At 44.1% G+C, this 23,563-nt stretch overlaps 1 protein-coding gene across 6 annotated transcripts in view; it reads left to right on the top strand.

The window, feature by feature from the left end:
• The window catches only part of TNKS1BP1 (tankyrase 1 binding protein 1), a 411,008-nt gene that overhangs the window by 120,364 nt on the left and 267,081 nt on the right, over positions 1-23,563 (top strand). For 3 of the 6 annotated variants that reach the window (XM_040320876.1, XM_040320873.1, XM_040320875.1), the window contains exons 3-4: positions 4,849-5,283; positions 9,033-9,726. The exons of 2 other annotated variants lie outside the window; for them this stretch is intronic. In XM_040320876.1, coding sequence (XP_040176810.1) covers positions 9,118-9,726 — 609 coding nt within the window. In that variant the 5' untranslated portion in view covers positions 4,849-5,283; positions 9,033-9,117. Of the gene's footprint in view, positions 1-2,973; positions 2,993-4,848; positions 5,284-9,032; positions 9,727-23,563 lie in introns of those variants that run through there. One more of the 6 variants, XM_040320874.1, reaches the window with a different exon arrangement.

The raw sequence follows: 23,563 nt of genomic DNA, 5'->3' as shown, positions 1-23,563 counted from the left end.
AAGCGACGGAGAGGATGCGTCTCGTAAACGGGTAAGTACTGCACATATTTTAAAATAAATAGCCGATTCCCCTAGTAATAACGAGCAGGAATCTAAGGGGGAAAAGTGCCCTCTAAGGGTGAACCCCCGCTTTAAGTTCCCCCTCACATCACTTTTTGGGGACAGAGAGTGGGGGAAAAGGCAGCCCAGGCTAGCATACTACCGGAAACAAAAAGGAAAAGCAAAAAGAAAGGGGGCAATCCATGTACCATATTTCTAGACCAAAGTGCGGTGGGTCTGTTTAGCTCAGAGGTACAGCCCTCAAAACACGTAAGCTACGTCCCTTGGATGAACACGTGCACAGAATTTGGACTGGATTCTATTTGTGAAATCATTGGAATTTGTTTTGTTTTATTTACAATAAAAGGTCTTATAGTAATGCACTAGGCCGGTGTGTCCCCTTTCTTTTGGTAGCTAGACATGTGCGGTTTGTTTCGTTTCCCGAATTAAAATTCTGATGAATTTTCGCTATTTGGAAATTCGGATGTATCTGAATTTCCAAATTAGAATAGTATCGAATTTAAACAAATCTGAAATAACGAACAAAAAATACCGGGGCTAGATCCGACTGGTGTACGTCTTAGTGCATATTTACGCTGGCCACTAGCTGGCGTTTCCGTCAATTTCCGCATCGAGTATGCAAATTAGCTAGATACGGCGATCCACGAACGTACGTCCGGCCGGCGCATTTTTTTACGTCGTTTCCGTAAGGCTTTTTTCGGCGTATAGTTACCCCTGCTATATGAGGCGTACTCAATGTTAAAGCGGGAGTTCACCCATTTGTTAAATTTTTTTTTTCTCCCCTTAGATTGCTGCTCGTTCGGTCTAGGGGAATCGGCTATTTGTATTAAAATATGAGCAGTACTTACCCGTTTTCGAGCTGCATCTTCTTCCGTCGCTTCCGGGTATGGGTCTTCGGGAGCGGGCGTTCGTTCTTGATTGACATTCTTCCGAGAGGCTTCCGACGGTCGCATCCATCGCGTCACTCGTAGCCGAAAGAAGCCGTACGCCGGTGCGGCTCTATACTGCGCCTGCGCACCGACGTTCCGCTTCTTTCGGAAAATCGTGACGCGATGGATGCGACCGTCGGAAGCCCCTCGGAAGACTGTCAATCAAGAAGGAACGCCCATTCCCGAAGCCCATACCCGGAAGCGACGGAGAGGATGCATCTCGTAAACGGGTAAGTACTGCACATATTTTAAAACAAATAGCCGATTCCCCTAGAGAAAACAAGCAGGAATCTAAGGGGAAAAAGTGCCCTCTAAGGGTGAACCCCCGCTTTAAGTATGGCCGTTGTTCCCGCGTCGAAATTTGAAAATTTTACGTAGTTTGTAAGTTGTTCGCGAACAGGGCTTTGCGTCGAATGACGTTCACGTCGTAAGCATTGGCTTGTTGCGGGTTAATTTCGAGCATGCGCACTGGGATACCCCCATGGACGGCGCATGCACCGGTCAGAAAAAACGTCATTTACGTCAGGTCAAGATGTATTAGCATAAAACACGCCCCTATCTCAACCATTTGAATTGCGCGCCCTTACACCGACACAGATACACTACGCCGCTGTAACTTACGGCGCAAATTCTTTGAGAATACGGGAAATATGCTGTAAGTTACGACGGCGTAGTGTATCTGAGATACACTACGCCGGACGTAAAGAAGCGCCGCGCTTCGTGGATCTGGCCCAATGTCTGCAAGGTAGACAGACTAGTGTAATGATTCTGTTAAAAAAACGAGTAAATACCTATTAAATTCCTTCCTCTATATCACCCCCGGCATTCTAGTTTCAGTTCTCTCATTCACTTCCTGGTTTGCCTCTCTCGCTCATGTAAGAACTACATTTCCCAGTATGAATTGCAGCACGCTCAGTAATTCACACCTCCTTGAAGTCTCTAACACGTAGAGAGCGTCCTGCCACACAGATGTAGTTCCCAGGAGGGGGTGAGCACGTTACTGACCACCGCAGTAAAGCCTCCCTTCACGGTGGTCAGTAAAATCAGACAAGCAGGAAGTGAACAGAACAGAGAAGAAATAGAGCAACTTCTGAGCAAAAACGAACAATGAGCAAGTGAAAAGAGGAATGTCTGCAGGTAAAGGATGCTTATTTTGAAAATGTTTTCCTTTACAACCCCTTTAATTTATGGAAATAACAAATCAAAAATTTTTTTTCGTTCTGCACATGTCTTTTGGTAGCATGCTGGAGCCTGGGCTGTCGTTCAGGCTATTTATCTAGTGATCTGAAGCTGCAAACGGAGAGCTGAAACTTATCAACATAATATTGTGGAGAGTGGAAGCTATAGAAGCCTAGGTGTCAGATTCTTACGGTAATGCACTAGGCTGGTGCAACCCCTTCTTTTTGTATTTTTAGGCACCCATGCACATGTGCTTCCGAGCCAGGCTGTGTGCGCCCATAGACACAGACAGCGGCAACAAGCCATGCCCTCGCTCCCTCCTCACAGGAGTTTAACTGACAGCAGCAGGAGACTTATGCCGCGTACACACGATCGGTCAATTCGATGAGAGCGGTCCGATGGACCGTTTTCACCAGACCAAACCGATCGTGTGTGGGCCCCATCGGTTATTTATCCATCGGTTAAAAAATGTGAAACTTGTTTTAAAATTAACCGATGGATACCTAACCGATAGAAAAAAAATGATCGTTTGTAGCCACGTCCATTGGTTAAAAATCAATGCATGATCAGAATCAAGTCGACGCATGCTTGGAAGCATTGAACTTTGTTTTTTTCAGCACGTCGTTGTGTTTTACGTCACCGCGTTCTGACACAATCGTTTTTTTTAACTGATGGTGTGTAGGTACGACTGACCATCCGTCAGCTTCATCGGTTAACTGATCCATCAGACCGTTCTCATCAGATTGACCGATCGTGTGTACAGGGCATTAGACTCCCACTGCCCTTAGTGAACCAGGAAGGGGCTGGAGCAGTGCTGGAGCCAGGTAAGTGTTTAGGGATGGAGGTGGGTAGAATGGTTAGTGGGGTGTTTTTACCTTAATTCAGGGAATCCATTAAGGTAAAAACAAAACATTTTGACCTTGGGGAACCATTTTAGGGTTTATAGCTGTGTGTGTCCCAAATAGGGAAATTTCCTTTTACATTCTATTCATTTGACCACTGCTTTCCAGAACAAGTTAGTAAGGGAAATGTTACCAGTAAGTCAGCAATCAAAATCTACAGAGGTTCTAACCTGTCCTAACTCTATCAAGTACATCTATCAAGTACAGGGAATAAAAAAAAATTGTGACAATGATCTTGGAGGCAGAGTTCTCTTTGTTTTGGCTTCCAAAAAACACATGCAACTTTCTGAGAATAGTATATCACACAGGAACTAGAACTACAGTAACTGTACAAAGAATATAAAAGTATTATACATGTAGCAATTGTAAATAAGAATAGTATATAGTGGAATCTACAGGCCAGGGGCATGAACACTACAGTTTTGGCTAGAGTTTATACTTTAACAGAAGGCAGGGATAGTTTGGGTTAACATTTGTTAGTGTTAAAAGCAGAAAAAAAAACATGGGGGCCAGATTCACAAAGGACTTACGACGGCGTATCTCCACGAACGCCATCCGTAAGTCCGAATGAGCGCCGTCGTATCTATCGCCTGATTCTTAGAATCAGTTACGCTAGATTTCGGCCAAGAATACGAGCGACATAAGTCTCCTACGCCATTGTATCTTGGGGTGCATATTTACACTGGCCGCTAGGGGCGCTTCCATAGATTACGTGTCGAATATGTAAATTAGCTAGATACACCGATTTCACGAAAGTACTTGCGCCTGCGACGCCGTTTATGTAAGGCTTACGTCCGGCGTAAAGTTACCCCTGCTATATGAGGCGCAGGTAATGCAAAGTATGGACGTCGAACAAGCGTATCTTTTTACGTTGTTTACGTAAGTCGTAGGTGAATGGAACTGTGCGTAGGTTACGTTCACGTCACAGGGCATTGAGCGGCGTATCTTAGGGGCGTAAATTCGACGTGATACTGAGCATGCACACTGGGTATAACGTCCACGGACGGCGCATGCGCCGTTCGTTAGGCGTGTCATTTACGTGAGGTCACGATTAATTTCCATACAACACGCCCCCAACCAGCCTACTTTGAATTATGCGGGCTTACGCCGGCCCATTTACGCTACGCCGCCGCAACTTACGGAGCAAGTGCTTTGTGAATTCTGCACTTGCCTGTCTAAGTTGCGGCGGCGTAGCGTAAATAGGATACGCTACGCCCGCACAAAGATACGCCCTCCTACGTGAATCTGGCCCATGATGTTCAATGTCCTAGGGCATGTACTATATTTTATTACAGAAGAATACTTACCTTAATTATGGTCCTGCGGTCTTCCTCCCTATGGTTCAGTGTGACTACTGGTCCCCCAGACCACTCTTTTTGATAGTCTCCAACTGGTTGTATCAAATGTATTTTAGTCCCCACACCATTTGGGATGGGATGTTGAAGAACCCCTTTAACAATGCCATGTTACTAATAGATAAAATATTGCTCTTGGTAGCAAGATTCACAGTATTTATTTTCAGCTGTAGTTTTTACTAGGTGTGTTGGTGAGCACAAAACAAAATAGCTTATTTTACTGGATAAAAGCCATTTTAAACATTTCATGCTCCTACAAGCTCCTTAAACTTGTGCTACTGTTGGTATTTATAAGATAAACAGTTATCTATTGTTTTAGTTACCTTTTAGATGGAAACACACAATCATACACATATATGGTATTAACCTTTTTTACATCAACCAGATTTTAATATTTAGTATATTTATCTCTTTTTATTTTAGATGTTAAACCTATGAAACCTCCCATTAAACCAAAGCCATTTGTGCCACCAAAGCCAAAGCAAGCTTTTATCTCTACAAACTCCGATATTAAAAGTCCCTCCCTGTCTTCAAACTCTGGAGGACCATGTTCCCCATCATTCGACATCCCCTCAGCATTTAAGATTAGCCAGCTTACCGGACCGCAACCATATGGGGCCAGGAGGACGTCCTTGAGAAGATGGTCATCCTCGGTAGGAGAAGAAGTGCCTCCGGAAGCGAAACATTGTTATCACCAGTGGAAAATGCTGTGCCAGAATTGTCCACCAAAGTCACAACCCAATCTTAGCTCCTGTAAAACTTTTGCAAACTGGATCAGTTTGGAAAGGGAAAAGTCCTTTTAGTTAACAACACGAGCTGGGGGGAGCAGAGATCTCAAGTAAAAGATTTTCATGAGAGGTGAGAAACTTTTTTCTTTTAGTTTGACTAAATAAAAATGTCATGTTAAACAGTACTGGGTGTTTTATAATGAATGGATTATTATCTATTATTACTTACACAGTTTACTTTTGTTATCTACTACTACTTACAACACTGTATACTTTGGCTTCCAGTGGGTGATCATTCTCACAATAACCAACTGACAAAATAGAGTTGCCTAAACCGAGCTTCTCTAATCTGGCCTCGGGCCTTATCACAGGTACATGTTTGAAGGTCATCCTCACTATAAAAATGAGTGAGTCACTAAATTCAGTTAGTGATTAATTCACTTGGCATTAACTATAATCCTTCTATAGGAAAGTAGGGATCATTTAAAAAGTTCTCACATATAGACCTAGTATGTAGTTGCCCAGGTGACTAGTGTAGTGCTCTGCTCCTATTTGTAAATTTAAGTTGTCTGAGTTGTAGTTTAGCTCAGAATGATTATGTCATATTATTGGTTTCTGTTCCAGTTCAGCTGCGTTGCACATTTGACTGTGGGTGTCGCTATCACCACGGGTCAAGGTTGGAAAGGCAGCGGGTTGGGTGCATTGAGTGTTCTTTCCCAGAAGCAGCTCAGTGGGCGTGGTCCCCGCCACTGGGCATTCTGGGAGAGGGTACTTAAGGGACAGACACTGTTCTGGCGGGGTCTTCCAATCCTGACCTGATGGCCCTCCTGGCCTCAGGGATGTGCTAGCAGTTCTTTTTCTGGCCTCGGGGCCTGCTGGCCCGAGGCTCAACTACAGAGAGTAGGCCTAGGAGTTTCTGGGACCTACTGGTCCAGGGGTGGTTCTGTGCTGTCTTGCCTGCGTGAAGAAGCCGAACAATTCGGGATTCAATTGGAAGACGCATCCTGGCCAATCTACTTCACAGTGCTGCCGGCTGGCTGAAAGATCCTGGTACTGTGTAGCTGTGTCTTTGGAACTTTTGCAAAGTGTGTGTGTGGTTACATGGTCCTGTGGCAGAGGACTATGCAACGACTCGTCTACACTCATCAAGTCTGTGGCAGAGACTTTTGAACGAGCTTCGCACCGGCTGCTAGGTCAGTGAGAGAGGCCTATCCGGTGGTTGCTGAATCCAGTCTGGATCCAAGAACGTACCCGTGATCCGCAAAGCAAGGTACCTGAATCTCCCCTAACCCTGTCTGAGTTTGTTTAATAAAACCTCGGAAGAGAAAGAGACTAAGTGTTGGTGCAGACCTGAATGTTTACAGACTCTTACTGTGTACCCTGCATCTGTGGAAACCAGAAAAACTGAGCGACCACATATTTGGGAAATAGGGGAGTTTCCTAATGTTTCTCTGTACAGTGCCCTCCACTTAGAAGGAACTTGAGATTTGCAAGTGGGGCCCCCTTTAACATCTTTCTCCAGGCAGTTACACTTACTTAATTCATGCAGTAATACAGGTTTAGTCCTTAAAGAAAAGGAACATAGGCACCCTCAATAGCTCACTTCTGAAATGGACTAGAGGCTATGGATTATGGGATTTGTAATGTGCGCAAAGCAGCGCAAATAACCGCAACTAATGTACACTGTTTTTTCCAAACAAACGGCAGTGGGGGGGGGGGGGACATGGAAGGAGAGGTTTGGAAGCTAACAGAGGCCATTATATGGCAGCAGATTAACACATTTAGAAACAGTTTCATGAAAAATTTGATTACAAGACCATTAAGTAGTAGTGTATGGATTTGGAGAATAAGAATATTGTTTAGTGTCACTTTAATTGCTTTTAGCAACTTTAATTAGAATTCAGGGTGGACATGAGAAGGAGAAATACCCAAGAATCTGGCATCTTGGCTTCTATAGCATCCACTATCCACAATATCTGAGATCAGTTTCAGCTTTCTGTCTGCAGCTTCAGATCACTAGCTCCATGCACGAAGCCTGTACCATAACACAGGCTCTAGCATACTACTGAAAAAAAGCAAAATAAAAAGGGTACACCGGCCTAGTGCATTACCATTAGACATTTTATTGTAAATAAAACATATTCCAATGCAATGGACACACAAATGTACAGGATGAAATGTACATAACACAATCTAGTCTAGTCCCAACGCAGTACATGTGTAAATCCACAGGGGCATAGCTTACGCATTGTGAGGGCTGTACCCTCGTCCTCAGACCTAACCAGACCCATGAATCAATAAACCATTATTTATAGACCACAGTGTGTACAGCATTGGGACTGGACTGGATTGTGTTACATGCATTTCATCCTGTACCTTTGTGAGATCATTGTAATTTGTTTTATTTACAATATAAAAGGTCTTATGGTAATGCACTAGGCTGCTGTATCTCTTTCTTTTTTCTTTTTTTCAGTTTGATATTCCCTGATCTGAAGTGGGCAGCTAGGCTGAAGTGGTGTCCAGGCCTCCTGTGGTGATTGACATACATTTGGGTGCGCACAAGAGAAGAGGAGCTGTCTCTGGGCCACTATTTGGTCCCATAGCACTGAGGGTCCCTTCCACTTGTAGCACTGATATGAGTTATCTGTTTGTCTAGCATACTACCTGCTAACTAGGTGAAGGATCTCTCCCAAAAGTGTGGGGCTGATGATAAACTCTCCAGGAGTTGGACAGCTAGCAAGACAGACAGATCTCCCTGCACTATGTTTCTGTCACAGTGCTTTGGAGCCTACTTAACAGAGGCTGACAGATAAAGCAATACAGACAACCCCTGGGTACAGTGTTCTGAAAGAGGCATTGAAAACATTTAAGCAACATTTAAAGCCCAACTCCCAGCTCCACTTTTTCCCCCTCCCCTGAATGTTCCCCAGAATGTTTTTTTTTCTGCTTATTATTTTATATTTACCTTTTCCAAAATCTTCAGGCCATTTATGACTCTGTAGGGTCCTTTTCTCCTTGCCTCTTCTCTGGGTTGGGTGGTTCTGAGGACTCGTTCTAATGTATGGCAGCCATTGGTGGATCACTTGTCAGAGGGCAGTTGACAGGTGGCTGGGAGATATGTCACCTCTTTACCAACTGTTTTAACCCTAAAAAAGGCTGAATCACCACACCACAACCACATGCATTGCAAAAAGTTGTGGGGTGGTTGCAGAGAGCCCCCATTATCATTAATGGGTCTTATTGAGGTGTTGGTACTGCCCACCAAATGTGACAGAAGGTCTCATTTTTACTATGGCATGTGTACAGCCCTGAGCTGTTGTATGTGTTTAGATGCTTTTATGGCCTTTTGGTCACACATCTAAACAAGCCCTTACTGAGGCAAAGAGCAGCACTGGCGTGATGACTTCAGCACTGTACTCTGTACATTGTGAATAAAGGGTGTTGTGGTGACACCTCATCAAGGGTCAGGACACCCTGCATTCACAATCTTCCAGGCCAAGTGGCATTTAACCTGAAAGACTGAGGATATCTTGTGGTTGAAAAGTTGTACTGCGGTGGGGAAATCTTCAGATTGAAGGTGAGTATTGCAACCTGTTTTTTTAACCAGTAGTGGACATTTATAACAAAACGTTAGCCTAGAGTTGGGTTTACGTAAAGCAGGGCTTAGGACACACACTCATACAGGTAGGGGACTGACATAGCAAAATTATTTTCAGTGCCTTAGACCTAACCAATAGCTTCTTATAAACGATTCCCATCTACAGGTTAGAAATCAGTGTTCGTTGTGCTCACTTCTTCATTTTCCTGTCTGTTTTTATTTTTTATGTTTTATATCTCTATCTTTTTTAATACATCTGTTTATTTGATTTTTTTTTCTAGCGAGTCATTTTCCCTGAAACACAGCTTTAGCTCAGCCTCTAAAGATGCAGATTTAAAAGAAAAGGAAACAGTTCTGGAAGGGAATATGGTGATAAACTCAGGCAGCCATTCCAGATCCAAGTCTGAAGTGGATCATGAAGGAGTTAATACAAATGTCATAGACCTAAAACAAAGCTTGTCAAGAGCCTCAGAAGAGGTGGAGAAAACAGTATTTGGAGCTACGTCTTCTGGGAAATTTCAAAAATTGGAGATACCAGCTAAAGATGATGAAGTGAAAGAATCCTCTTCTCAATTATCTGGTTCTCCACAAACTGACCTTTGTTTTGGAACTACTAAGCAGTCTACTCAGTATGAAGATAATAAGCAAGACTCCAAAACAGAGAGCTTTAGTTATAAAAGTGATCAAAAGACTACAGAGAACATTGATGTAGCTTCTATACAAGTGAACAATGCATCTTTAAGGACTAAAGATTATGGAGAGCCTCAGCTGATTTCACTTGTGCCCACAACAATGCCAAAAGCAGACATTCTTTTCACAGAGAATACAAAAAATTCACAAATAATAGAGAAGAGTCCTTTATCTGACACATCCAGCTCAACAGTATATAGGTACCACAAAGACATAATCAAGGATATACCAGAATTAAGAACAGTAATGATAGAGGAGCAGGAAGCTGACTCTGGATATCTGGAGGTATTATTTGAAAAAATAAAATGTGTTATATAGTGCAAAAATGCTAAAGAACAGATCCATTACAATTTACCAAGGCCATTTAGCAAGTCTTTTAAAGGAGATTTATATATATAGTGTGTATATATTTTATATATATATATATATATATATATATATATATATATATATATATATACATACACACACACACATTTGCTTCATGTAAATAATATTTGCTTAACGAGTGGCAATTAATTCAAAATGTTATTTGTAAATATAGTTTAAAAATAAATTTACATGGTGGCATCTATATTTTCTTGTGAAAAAAATATAGGGCCAGATTCACATAGAATTACGTTGCTCCACGGCAGCGTAACGTATGTGATTTACGTTACACCGCCGCAGGTTTACAGCGTAAATGCCTGATTCTCAAAACTCTTACCTGTAAACCTGCGGCGGTGTAACGCAAATGTGCTCGGCGCAAGCCCGCCCAATTCAAATGGGGCGGGCACCATTGAAATTAGGCGCGTTCCCGCGCCGAACGTACCACGCATGCTCCGTCGGGTAAATTACCCGACGTGCATTGCGCTAAATGACGTCGCAGGGACGTCATTTGTTTAGACGTTAACGTAAATGGCGTCCAGCGCCATTCATGGACGACTTACGCAAACGACGTTGTCTTTTAAATTTCGACGCGGGAACGACGGCCATACTTAACATGGCTTAGGACACCTAGGAGGTAGCCCTAATTTTAGGCGGCGTAACTCGACGGAAACGGCGTAAAGATAGATCAACGGGCAGCGCGGACGTTCGTGGATCGCCGTAACTATTCATTTGCATATTCTACGCCGACCGCAATGGCCTTTCCACCTAGCGGCCGGCCTAGAATTGCATCCTTAAGATCCAAACAGTGTAATTCAATAACACCTGTCGGATCTTAGGGCTAGCCAAGGATGGACTGGCCATTGGGAATACAGGGAGTTTCCCAGTGGGCCGATGGCTCAGTGGGCCGGCTTCAGTGACAGTGGGCCGCCGCCCCCCTCCGCTCCTCTGTCTCTCCCTTCCCACAGCACTCACCTCCTCTCCCTTCCCACAGCACTCACCTCCTCTCCCCTCCCCGCAGCACTCACCTGGGGGGAACAAAGATGCAGGGGGAGGACCAGAGGAGCAGGGGGGACGACAGAGGAGCATGGGGGAGGGGACAGACGGCTGACTCATCAGCTATGGCCTGGGAGTTTCTCACTTCTGCCTAATATTATCCCATAAGGGGGGGCACCAAACTGATTCTTTGCCCCGGGTGACATAATGTCTAGCTTCCCCACTGGTACTGCCTATAAGAGTACCAGTACCAGACGTTCTACTCTAATAAAGTAGAACGGCTAGTGGCTAGTGAAGGGGAAGAGGGGGCTTGGGTGGCCCGGGGGGGGGGGGGGGGGTGCAGGAGTTGTCCGGTCACCATGGGAGAGACCTGTCAAAGTGGGCCAGTCTGGATGAAGTCCAGGGCCAAATTGTTGTCCCAGTCCAGCCCTGGGGCTAGCTATGCGTAACTGATTCTATGAATCAGTCGCATAGTTAGGACGGCCGGAACACAGAGATACGATGGCGTATCAGGAGATACGCCGTCGTATCTCTTTTGTGAATCTGGCCCATAGGGTCTACTGCTTGCGCACTGGTGCTGTCCAGTGTTTTGCAGCTCTTATCATACTGTAAACATTCTTTGAAATATAAATTGTAGCGCTTCTACTGTGGTCAGAGAAGATGGTAAAAGCTATCTCCTCCCACAATAATGATCTGTGACACCCTATGAGGGAAAACACTAAAAATGTTCCTGCTATTCCGCGGAAAAACTGTACCGCAAACAATCTCAGGAAAAATGCTCAATAGGCAAAGAAAACAAATTCAAATGTGACACTGAACTGTAAATTAAAAATGTGCATAAATCACAAAAAACGAATATGTGCATCTAATCACAAATAAGTGTACAGAAGTGCAAATCTTAAAGCGGAGGTTCACCCTTAAAATTAACTTTTTCGCTAACCTTTCTGTAGCCTTATTAAAGGCTTGTAGCGTTGTCATTTTTTTTTAATGATTACACTTACCTGTCTTCAGCCGCACTTCTGGGTCTTCTGCCTTGCGGGGAGTGGGCGTGTCGCTCCTTTTCCCTGACGGGGAGCTCTGTGCAATATCTCCTGGGAGTGAGTGTTGATCCTCCCAGGAGACGATTGACGTGCGGGTCAAGCACGTCATCACCTTCCGAAAATATCCGACGGCGACTCGGCGCCTGCCATGTAGAGCTGACTGCGCAGGAGCCGTAAAGTGCCGAGTCCCCCTCGGATATTTTCAGAAGGCGATGACGCGCTTTACCCGCACGTCAATCGTCTCCTCGTCGTCTTAGGAACGCCTACTCCCCGGGGGAGCGAGAACCCGGAAGCCGGCGTAAGTGCTACGTGAATCCAGGCCAATAAGTATTTCAGCAGTCTCTTGATCTGAAGTGGAAACGGAATGTGTTAAAACAAAACACCCGGGAGTGCCTTCACCATCCAGGAGGGAATAGAAAATATGGGTACTCTTACCGCACAAAGTGGATCCAACTTGCCTTCAGGGGTGGACTGACAACTCATGGGGCCCCCGGGCAATAGAAGATTATGGGGCCCCTCTGGCTTACAGATGGCCACCACGCCAGGAGGCAGTGCAGAGGCAGGGCAGCTAAAATCTTGGGATATTCACATTAAAAGCATGTCAGTTTCGGACATATCAGGGACAGATCTAAAAAAAAAACACAGATTTTTACATACTGTCCCTGGTTTTACTGAGCCTGGCAACCCTGATGGGGCCCCCTAGTGGCATGGGGCCCTCGGGCAGTGCCCGAGTGACTCAATGGTCAGTCCGCCCCTGCTTGCCTTACAGCTGTAGATCTAATAGGCGTGAATATCAAATCGATGCTTCAGCTGGAGTCCTGGTAGATCTCCCAAATCTTTCCTTGGTGGATCCTTGTTGTATTCCACACTCTCTTCAAGCCTACAGAAATCGATAAATGCCCAAAGTTAAATGAAAAAAACTTTGGTCCGGATCAGCCTCACCAGCAACGGTGTATTTGTAAAAAAGAGAGAAAAGACAAAAAGCCTCTTCATAGCGTAAAAAAAAAAAAGTAAAAATGTATTTCATAAAAAACTCTCTTACAGCCAGTGATAAAACCCAAATCCAAATCCAAAAAAACATGACAAAAAATATCTATTCTGAAAAAAGATATCAATAGCGCAGTATTCGGGTGGCTGGAGCCAGCGTATGTACCCTATGCATTTCGTCTTCTCAGACTTCCACTGGGGCATACACTCGCCCCCCCACCACTGCTCTTAAATAAGACTCAATTACCACTACAGACCGTTGCTCCATGTGACCCCGCTTCTGGGTCTCCACGTGTGTTCCAAGTCACATAACGTATACATGCGTAGTGCCATCATAGCTTCACTGCGTCACATCCCGATGCGTTCCAAGCCTCCCTTTTAGTCTTCCATACCCTTTACAATGATCGGGAATGGGAAATTTGTTCAAGCTGCACAATCTCAGAGATCCCTGCAGACGTCGATCTCCCTAGCTCCGATTTTCTCTGCTCCCACTCTCCACCAACAACTATCGAGGCAGCACCTGTAGGAGAAAATCGCCCACATCGGGGTCACTTGCCACTCCGGACCCCAGAAGTGTTCCTCCCACATCCTGTCCTCGTTGGTAGGAACTGTGCGTTCCACCTAGTTGTTGTGAGCGGTGTGTTCCACCTAGTGGGAGACGTAAGAATCACGTCAGAGCATAATGGAGACTTGGTCATCACTCCAAAATAGGACAATACGTCCAGTGCGCTCCATCTAGTGGGAGGAGAAGGAAACACATACAAATGTAATAGAGACTTGGCTATCACTCTGAGAAGAACCAATGTAAGATAATTAAACCCCTCCTAAATTGTAGGTAAAGGCTCAAACAACACATCACATTGGTCTATGGAATGTCAATAGACCCCATCTTAACCCAATTGTTTGGTGTGTAAATAAGGAACGAAAGGAGAAAAATTAAACAGGATCACATGGAACACGAATCCGCAAAAATAAAAATAACAGAAGAACCCTGTTACCCTAAAGATAAGATAATAAACTTGATCTGAAACAAGTCATTACAATTGCATATATGTATAAAACAAAATATACAATCAACTGAGCGAACCTTTATAAAAAAAAATAAAAAATCCGAAAGGGTCCCAATCTATATTAGACATAAAAAAATTGGAAAGAACATATTCTATGTAAGGGAGAATGGGAGTGGGATCAGGCTTGATTTATAAATGCATTTATGTCCCAATCCACATTCAACCCATATGGCACGTAGTATTTGAGCTGGTATATCCAGAATGTCTCAAGTTTGGATACACCCCTCAAACTAGACTCTCCCCTCCAATGAGGGATAAACCTATCGATAATTTGAAAGCTGGTACCCATAGGGTTTTTATTGCGATGATGTAAGTAGTGTCTTGGCACCGTATGATTAGTCCGTCATTTTTTTAAAACTAGTTATGTGTTCACCTACCCTTATGGAAAAAGTCTGTATGGTACGGCCAATGTATTGTTTTCCACAAGGGCAGGTAATGAGGTACACAATGTGCTTCGTAGCACAGGTGAAAAAATGCTTCATAGGGTATTCTACGGAGGTAGAGGTTGATTTGAAAGTTAGGGGCGATCTGGAAGTGTAAGGCCCAAAACTGGGTTATTTTTTTACACCCCCCCAATGTTTCTGTATAATATCTTTTATCTGTCTATATTGGACAGAGAATGTAGTTAGAAAATATTTTTTTATGTTTAGATTCTGCAATCCATTTCGGTTGTACAATTGTAAGTGTATTTCTATCTATCAACGCTATTTTCCTAATTTTTTCCTCCATGATAACCTTTATCTACAAACCTAGATTTTAATACATCAGCTTGAAGATAATAGTCAGAGAGATTAGTGCAATCTCTTCTAATCCTCAGAAGTTGGCTTCAAGGTACTCCCTCTAGCCACGACGGATGGTGACAACTACAGACCGGAATGTAGCCATTCCGGTCAGTAGTTTTGAAAAAGTTTTTTGTCACCAATTGTTCATCTTGGACCATAATTTCCAGATCCAAGAAGTGTATGTTAGAACTGCTTACTTCATAAGGATAAACTGATTCCTACTTTGATTGTTATTTAAAGTCTGCATAAATTCATCTAGGGATCCTTCATCGCCATCCCATAGGAGGAGGATGTCGTCTAGCTTACACGACATCCTCCTCCCACTTTGCCATGAAAATATTGGACAGACTGGGGGCAAATTTCGCCCCCATTGCTACATGGTTTTGTTGAAGGTAGAAATCTCCATTATACCAAAAATAGTTATGTCCGGTAGCGAATTGTAGTAGATCCATAATAAATCTCTTTTGAGTACAGAAAATTGCTGTATTTCTAGCAAAAAAACAACTCGACTGCTGATAGACCAAAATCATGTGAAATGCAGGTATACAGCGAGGCTACATCCGCTGTGACCAGCAGCATACCCTCATTGTAACCTATTTGTTGTAACAAAGAGATCACATGTCTGGTATCTTGTAAATATGATGGTATAGATTTCACTATAGGTTACAAGTGAAAATCTATATATTTCCCATATTCGGGAAGTTACCGAATTAATCCCACTTATAATAGGGTGCCCTGGTGGGTGATGTGCATCTTTATGTACTTTTGGTAAATAGTACATAACTGGAATTCGTGGAGCAAAAGGTACTAGAAATGTTTTTTCTTTCTTATCTAGGATGCCTAACTGTGCCCCCATATCAATGAGGTCAGCCAATGATTTTTTGAAATCCACAGTGGGATTTTTTGACAACTTGACGTACCTGTAGGTTGCAGCATCACTCACGATTTTAGTCATCTCTGAGTGGTAATCTTGTTTATCGAGGATCACGATCCCTCCACCCTTATCCACAGGGCGGATGATACGTTTTTTTGTTCACATAGAGATTTTAGGCCAATCTTTATATTAGGGTCAAAATATGTTTTTTTTTTAACAGGAAGTGCTTCCAAATCTCTCAAAACCATATCCCTAAATACTTTAACCGAAGGTGCCATGGGACAGGGGGAATTGAAAAGGGAAGGGTTGGAAAGGCCTGAATGTACTACATGTGACGTAATTTCAGGGAGAAGAGATCTTGTAGGAATAGTGGCAAAATAGCGTTGAATATTTAGTTTTCTAACATATTTATGCACATCAATAAATGTAGCGAATTTATTAAGTGACTTGGGAGGAACAAATTTTAGTCCTTTGTCAAGAACTAATGTAAAAAATGTTTGCCTTCCTCTGGATCAACTGTGGGTTTAGGATTGTGAATATAGAGGTTTTCTATCTGTTTACCTACACAGGGCTTATGAATCCTTCCCAGTCTTTACTGAAACCCCCTATAGCAAGATTTATTGTCAACAATTTGATAGGGTAATAAAAACATTCCATTTCATATTGAAATTGCAAAGCACCTGAAGTCATCAAATGGTAGTTTCCAGAAAAAAAATCTGAACAAATAAAGTAAAGTTGCCATATTTTTTTTCCTTTTTCAATTTAAAACTTTCAGTACACTGTATTGAAGCTGGGTGGTAGATTTTTTTTATACGTGTGATTTTTGGTGGATGGAAAGTGGTTTAAGTTAGGTGAAAATAGCCACGTGTATTGCAGGCTTAATGCTTCAGCTAATCGGAGACCTTGTGATCTAGCCAATCTAGGCTTTTGGCTTGTGCAATCAGTTTACTGTATGTCAGTTAGGGATGAGCTTAGAACATTAGTTTGGACTGAACACTGATGTCGGTCTGAATTCCGAAAGTTTAGGTCGTTCAGCATGGACAGTTTCTGGCTGTCAATGCTAAGGAAGAAACAGATTTTACATCCCTACCAACCAGCAACATCTAGTGGTCCATTCGCTCACTTGGCCAGACATCTCCAGCCACTTAAGCAAATGGGTGGGGAATGGAGCTGCTACATCATTGCCTAAATATGACCATGGTTATATTTGGGCATTGATGTCACCAGCCCCTTCACTTATATGGCCAATGATTGCTTGGGAGCTGTCATTTGGTTAGTTGTACCATAGGGAAGTTGGTCAGGTGTAGTGGGATGTTGGATTTGTATTTTGTTGAGGAGGCAGCTGCGGATATCATGTTTGACGATGGACTTACAGTGAGGGACTTTATTTGTGATTTATTTATTTTTTTAATGAAGGACTTTTCCCCTGGGTGCCCATTAGTAAAAGGAGCTTTAAGATGCTAAAAAGCCCCCACCTGAAATCTCCAACAACCACTGGGCAAGGGTTGTAGTGATGAGGCCCTCGTCTTCATCGGCATGGGGACAAGGTGCTTTGACTGGGATGGGGGGTTGCCATTTTTAATTTAAAAAAAGAAGGAGATTTGCCAGCAATTTAAAACTGTATTCTTTTGTAAATATGAGCATTAAAAAAAATCACTGCTCCTTGCCACATGGAATTAAAAAAAAATGTTTTTGCATTGGTACATGTTTCTCAGGGTAGTGCCCACCCATGTTATTTTTTTGACACCCTGTTGCCTATTGCCTATTAGCCTTGAAAATCTGCATTTTTAATTGGACAGAATTTTCTCCCATTGATTTCACTGGAGTTTAATTTCCGCATCCAAACCTGTTTGAAGTTCAGTGCTCCCCTGCCGAACAGAACCCAGGCAGTTGGACTCATCACTAATGTCAATATCTTTTTATAACTTGTTTTGTAGTACATGCTATGTTTCACTATGCCACTGAGGAAAGGAAGCTCTGGGCAAGCTTTACTCACAGCTTATACAAGACTGAGGACTCTTTTCCTATTCCCTCCCATCACAGCCATTTCCCAAACAATGTCACATGAGGGAGGGAAATGAATCAGATGTACAGTGACTGAAAGAACAAGTCTGATATTTCAAATGACAGAAATTAGGTTTCTTTACAGAGTGATTCATAATTGTTCGCTTTGGCAGAAATTTAAAGCTGAAGTTAAACAGCTAAACATGTTCTCTATAGCTATTGTGACATTACTTACTTAACCACTTGTCCACGGGAGGACATCATATGACGTCCTCGACTTTGTGCAGGGATATCTGAATGATGCCTGCAGCTACAGGCATCATTCAGATATCGCCGTCTTCAGCCGCTGATTCTGTGCACGATAAGAACGATCAAAGCCACGGTTCCACCGCTTGATCGTTCTTATAGGCAGCGAGAGGGGTCCCCCCCTCCCGCCGCCATCCGGTGCTTCTCCGGGCTCTCCCGTGCCATCGGGGGCCCGGAGAGCGAAACGGTCGGCGGCGGTGCTGCCTGGAAAGCATAGAGATGACTGGTGACCAGATGGTCACCAGTCATCTCTATGACCGTCGGAGGCCCGGGCGCTACGTTATGACGTCACGGCCAGTACCCAGAAGTAAACAAAACCGCAATCGCGGCTGTTGGCATGTGATCTGTGATTTTTTTTCACTGATTTCATGCTTGTAAGCCTGGAGGAGAGATGTGGGGTCTTATTGACCCCACATCTCTCCATAAAGAGGACCTGTCACACTGATTCCTATTGCAAGGGATGTTTACATTCCTTGTACTAGGAATAAAGGTGATCAAAAAATAAATAAATAATTAAAATAAAAAGAAAATGAAAAAAAAACGTTTTTTCAAAATGCCCCTGTCCCCGTTATCTCACGTGCAAAAGTGAACACGCATGCAAGTCCCGCCCACATAAGCAAACGCCGTTCAAACCCCACATGTGAGGTATCGTTGCGTGCATTAGGGTGTGTGCAATAATTCTAGCACTAGACCTCCTCTGTAACTCGAAAATAGTAACCTTTAAAAAAAATTAAAGCGTCACCTATGGAGATTTTTAAGTACCCAAGTTTGGCGCCATTCCATGAGTGTGCGCAATTTTAAAGCGTGACATGTTAGGTATCTATTTACTCAGTTTAACATCATCTTTCACATTATACAAAAAAATTGGCATAACTTTACTGTTTTGTTATTTTTTAATTCATGAAACCTTTTTTTTTTACCAAAAAAAGGCGTTTGAAAAATTATTGCGCAAATACCGTGCGACACAGTTGCAATGACCGCTATTTTATTCCCTAGGGTGTCTGCTAAAAAAAAAATATATAATGTTTGGGGGTTCTGATTAATTTTCTAGCAAAAAAATTGTGATTTTTACATGAAGGAGAGAAGTGCCAAAATAGGCCCAGTGGACAAGTGGTTAATAAAGTATGCCCCACGTGCAGGCAGCTGCATCCTGTAGAAATTCTCTAAGCATGGATGCTGGTCCTCTTCCTGTCCATGAACTTCTGGCACTATGGAGGTTAAAGGGGAGTTCCACCCACAATTTCACTTTTTAAATATAAATACCCCTGTAATACACAAGCTTAATGTATTCTAGTAAAGTTAGTCTGTAAACTAAGGTCTGTTTTGTTAGGTTGTTACAGCATTTAAATAGTTTATAATCTAGAAATAGACCGTGGCCATCTTAAGTGTGGGCATCATGAAGCCAGACTGTATGACTTCCTGGATTTCAGCTTTGCATATCTCGCACATGCTCAGTGCACAAGCAATGTAATAGGTTTCAGTCAGGTTTGCAAGGACTACTGGGAAACATGATGCCTATCCCAGAAACCCTTGCAAATAGCCTAGGCAAATAAGGAGGAGGAAGTAATGAAGGACTACAAAATAAAGTTATTTACAAGCAACAAATTAAATAAAAATTGTCCATTCTGAACACTATGAGATTAGAGCATGCAGCACAGACAAACATAAAAAAATGGGTGGAACTCCACTTTAATAGCTTTTGGGTCATCAAGCAGAACAGCAGTGAAGATGGTCTGATGGGAACCCGCACCTGCCTCTTTACTCCTTCATTGAGAAAAGTTATTTTATTGTTTACATTTCATAAACATGACCAGGAGATTCAGATCAATGACATGTTCCTCTTTTCCTATTCAGGGTTAATGTTTACAGACAATGTAAACAGTTTAATGAACTCAATGGAGGAGGAGGGTGGAGGGGTGGGACCCCTTCGGACCATCTTCATTGTTGTTCTGCTCAAAGACCCCGTGCTATTAACTAGTGATGGACGGGACGGTTCTTGAACGCTTACCGCGAACGATCGCAAATGTCCGCGAACCGCAAGTTGACTTTAATGGCAAGCGACTATTAAAAACCTTCAGGTCATATTTGCAGCCACAAAATACTTACAAGCTGTGAACAAATTGTCCCACAACATGGACACTGACCTACCAGAAGTATTAAGTGAAAAAACGGATACATAAGTAAATGCCGGCCATTACAAGCCCCAAAAATTAGCCAACAGGCATTCACCTGACAGAAAACAACCTTGTATTCTGTGGCTGGTGGTACATTAGGCATTCAACGGATACAGAAGTAAGTGTCGGCCATTACAGGCCCCAAAAATTAGCCCACGGCCACAGGCGTTCACTGGACAGCAAACAACTTTGTATTCTGTGGCTGGTGGTACATTAGGAATTCAACTGATACAGAAGTAAGTGTCGGCCATTACAGGCCCCAAAAATTAGCCCACAGGCGTTCACCTGACAGCAAACAACCTTGTATTCTGTGGTGGTGGTACATTAGGCATTCACCGGATACAGAAGTAAGTGTCGGCCATTACAGGCCCCAAAAATTAGCGCATGGCCACAGGCGTTCAACGGACAGCAAACAACTTTGTATTCTGTGGCTGGTGGTACATTAGGCATTCACCGGATACAGAAGTAAGTGTCGGCCATTACAGGCCCCAAAGATTAGCCCACGGCCACAGGCATTCACCGGACAGAAATAACTTTGTATTCTGTGGCTGGTGGTACATTAGGGATTTACTGGATACAAAAGTAAATGTCAGCCATTACAGGCCCCAAAAATTATCCCGCGGCCACAGGCGTCCACCTGACAAACAACTTTGTATTCTGTGGCTGGTGGTACATTAGGCATTCAACGGATACAGAAGTAAGTGTCGGCCATTACAGGCCCCAAATATTAGCCCACAAGCGTTCACCTGACAGCAAACAACCTTGTATTCTGTGGCTGGTGGTAAATTAGGCATTCACCGGATACAGAAGTAAGTGTCGGCCATTACAGGCCCCAAAAATTAGCGCATGGCCACATGCGTTCACCGGACAGCAAACAACTTTGTATTCTGTGGCTGGTGGTACATTAGGCATTCAACGGATACAGAAGTAAGTGTCGGCCATTACAGGGCCCAAAAATTAGCCCACAGGCGTTCACCAGAATTTGAATGAAACAGGGTCTACTGGTCACATGTGTTGAATTCCTCCGAGATCCATGCTTCATTCATTTTTATAAATGTGAGGTAGTCAACACTGCTGTGAGCTAGGCGAGTGTGTTTATCGGTCACGACCCCCCCTGCTGCGCTGAACTTCCTTTTCGGACAGGACACTGGATGAGGGGCAAGCCAACAGTTCCATTGCAAATTGTGCAAGCTCTGGCTAGAGGTCAAGCCTGCCCACCCAGTAGTCCAGGGGTTCATCACTTCTCAGTGCATCCACATCGGCCATTAACCCGATGTAGTCAGACACCTGACGGTCTAGGCGTTCCCTGATGCTGGATCCGGATGACAGCTGTCGATGGGCCGGCTGAAAGAATGATCTCATATCATTAGTGACTAAGGCCCAGATTCTCAAAGGGCTTACGACGGCGCAACGCCATGTACGTCGTCGTAAGTCCTAATCTGGGCCGTCGTATCTATGCGACTGATTCTTAGAATCAGTTACGCATAGATATCCATTAGATCTGACAGGCGTAAGGCTCTTACGCCGTCGGATCTTAACTGCAATTTTCTTTTTACCCGCTAGGTGGCGCCTCCATCGTTTTTCCCGTTGAGTATGCTAATTAGCTAGATACGCGAATTCCCAAACGTACGCGCGGCCGACGCAGTAAAGTTACGACGTTTACGTTAGGATTTTCCGGCGTAAAGTTGCCCCTGCTATATAAGGGGCAACCAATGTTAAGTATGGCCGTCGTTCCCGCGTCGAAATTTAAAAATTTACGTCGTTTGTGTAAGTCATCCGTGAATGGAGCTGGACGCCATTTACGTTCACGTCGAAACCAATGACGTCCTTGTGACATCATTTGGAGCAATGCACCCTGGGAAATTTTACGGACGGCGCATGCGCAGTACGTTTCTTTGCGGGAACGCGCTTAATTTAAATGCTACACGCTCCTTACCCGCCTATTTTGAATTAGGCGGGCTTGCGCCGGGTGATTTACGCTACGCCGCCGCAACTTTACAGGCAAGTTCTTTGTGAATAAAGCACTTGCCTGAAAAACTTGCGGCGGCGTAACGAAAATGAGATACGTTACACCCGCCCTAAGTTACGCCATTCTACGAGTATCTGGGCCTAAGACATCTTCAAACCGCCCCTCTTCTTGCAGGCGCTGTTGGATTTGTACCCAAAACTGTTTCTCTGTGAGTGGAAATTCCCCTGCCAGCGGGCGCAAAAGCAGAATGCAGCATTTTTCGAAGCAAGGCCTGGAAGAGCTGCATTCTGATAGCCCTCTGTGATGGTGGTAACATTTCCGCCATGTTTTGTTTGTACCATGGGTCTAAGTACGTTGTCACCCAGTACTGGTCCTTGCCCTTGATGCTTTTTATACGGGGGTCCCTCTTAAAGCCCCGGAGCATGAAGGCCCCCTATTGCACTAAACTGGAAGCGCTGTACTGGCCTGGCTCCTGCTCATCATCCAGGATAATGTCATCCTCGTTCTCCCCCCATCCACAGTCAACACCAAGGATCCCAGAAAGGTTTTAAGCATGCTCTTCTTGCTCCTCCTCCTCTTCCTCCTCCACCCCGGCACCATACTCCTCTGACTCCTCTTCAGACTCCCGTTGTTGACTTGTCTCAGGTGGAGTAGCCCCCCCTGGGAATTCATCCAGCATTGCGACTTCCTCATCTTCCTGCTCCTGCTCCTCGACAGCTTGATCAATGACACAACACAATGCACGCTCCAGAAAGAAGGCGTAAGGTACGATGTCACTGATGGCGCCCTGGCTGCGACTGACCAGTTTGGTGATCCCAGAAGTCTGCATGAGTCGCGCATGAGCAGCCACTGGCGCGGTCAAAAAAAACAAGCTCCCCAGAGCCTGTCCTGCCGCAGAGTTCGTACAGGTAGTCGATAGGCTATGTTGAGTTCCATCGCGTCGGGCAGTCACAAATAAGACGTCTGACGGTCAGGTTGTGTCACCGCTGAATGTCAGCAAGGTGAGCCATGGCCGTGTAAGATCTTCTAAAATTTGCCGAGATTTTCCTGGCCTGCCGCAAGACGTCCTGGAGCCCAGGGTATTTAGCAACGAATCGCTGCACTACCAAGTTCAGGACGTGTGCCATGCATGGCACGTGTGTAATTTTGCCCTGTTTCAGTGTGCTCAGCAGATTGACACCGTTGTCGCACACCACTTTACAAACTGTCAAATTGAGCAGTGTTAGCCACTGATCTGCCTGTGAACGCAAAGCTGAAAGGAGTGCAGGACCAGTGTGGCTCTTGTCTTCCAGGCACAACAGGCTCAGCACAGCATGTGTCACGTACCTGGTAGGAGTCTGGTATGACGAGGTCAGCCCCTCTTGTATCTCCAGCCCAAACCCCTCTGAGGTTGAGACAGATGGCGGTTAGGGCTAGGAGGAACACGAGTGCCTGTAGTGTTGATAGGCTCGTGGCCGGAAGCAGGTGAAGACTTGCAGGTGCTGAAGGCCCAGTAGTAACAGGACACCGGTGAGGTTGAGGGAACCAGTTGGTGTAGAGGAACTCCAACTCTCT

Source organism: Rana temporaria, chromosome 8, assembly GCF_905171775.1.
Source record: "Rana temporaria chromosome 8, aRanTem1.1, whole genome shotgun sequence".
Classification (NCBI taxonomy): Eukaryota; Metazoa; Chordata; class Amphibia; order Anura; family Ranidae; genus Rana; species Rana temporaria.
Note: the sequence above shows the minus strand (reverse complement) of the source record. Positions and strands in the feature narration are given on the sequence as shown.